General features: G+C 55.9%; 1 protein-coding gene across 2 annotated transcripts in view; it reads right to left on the reverse strand.

The window, feature by feature from the left end:
* The window catches only part of SEZ6 (seizure related 6 homolog (mouse)), a 50,352-nt gene extending 49,998 nt beyond the window's left edge, over positions 1–354 (reverse strand). For both annotated transcript variants that reach the window (XM_011940832.1, XM_011940831.1), the window contains exon 1: positions 276–354. In XM_011940832.1, coding sequence (XP_011796222.1) covers positions 276–285 — 10 coding nt within the window. In that variant the 5' untranslated portion in view covers positions 286–354. The remainder of the gene's footprint in view (positions 1–275) is intronic.
* Positions 355–673: the final 319 nt, after the last annotated feature.

The raw sequence follows: 673 nt of genomic DNA on the forward strand, positions 1-673 counted from the left end.
CGCGCCGGGCTGGGGGCGGGGGCGCGGGAGGAGCTGCTTACCGTAAAGTCTCAAGCAAAGGCGCAGAGACCCAGGGGCAGGAACCCAGGCTCCCGAGCCACCGAGACTGCCCTACTTATGTGGGCACACGGACCCTGCCCTTCTGCACTGCCCACACCCAGTCAAGCATGCCACTCTCTCTCCCGTTAACAACCTGCCAAGGAGGTGGATTGTCTTCTGATTCTCTATGAGAAAGAGCAACACCTTCCCCACCCCTCTCCACCCAATCCCGGTACCTGAGGGCATCAAGGGTGACCTGGGAAGACATCCCAGAGTGAGGCAGCTGGTCAGGCTCGTGTGCCCTTGTGGCAGTTCCGTCTTGGGCCGATAATGAAGATGGCTTTTGAGCGTACAAAGGACAATAAATTATTACTTTGTGCTCAATAAATGCCAGGGCTCCAGGCAGCTGCATCAGCAGCAAACTGTGCTCACAGAAAAGCTTAATTATCCTGATATTATAGTTAAAAGCCAGTGGCATTCGCGTCTTGGGGAGATATTCTTCACTTGGCAGGAGGAAACCTGGGCCAAGCTGTGGGCAGCTGAAGGTAGTATCCTGGGTCTCCATGTAGCCCTGGATCTCCAGGACTCTGCCTTGGCCCCTGTGCAGGGCGAGAGAAGCCACAATGACAGTCGA

Source organism: Colobus angolensis, unplaced genomic scaffold (genome assembly GCF_000951035.1).
Source record: "Colobus angolensis palliatus isolate OR3802 unplaced genomic scaffold, Cang.pa_1.0 Scaffold193, whole genome shotgun sequence".
In the NCBI taxonomy this organism is placed as follows: domain Eukaryota; kingdom Metazoa; phylum Chordata; class Mammalia; order Primates; family Cercopithecidae; genus Colobus; species Colobus angolensis.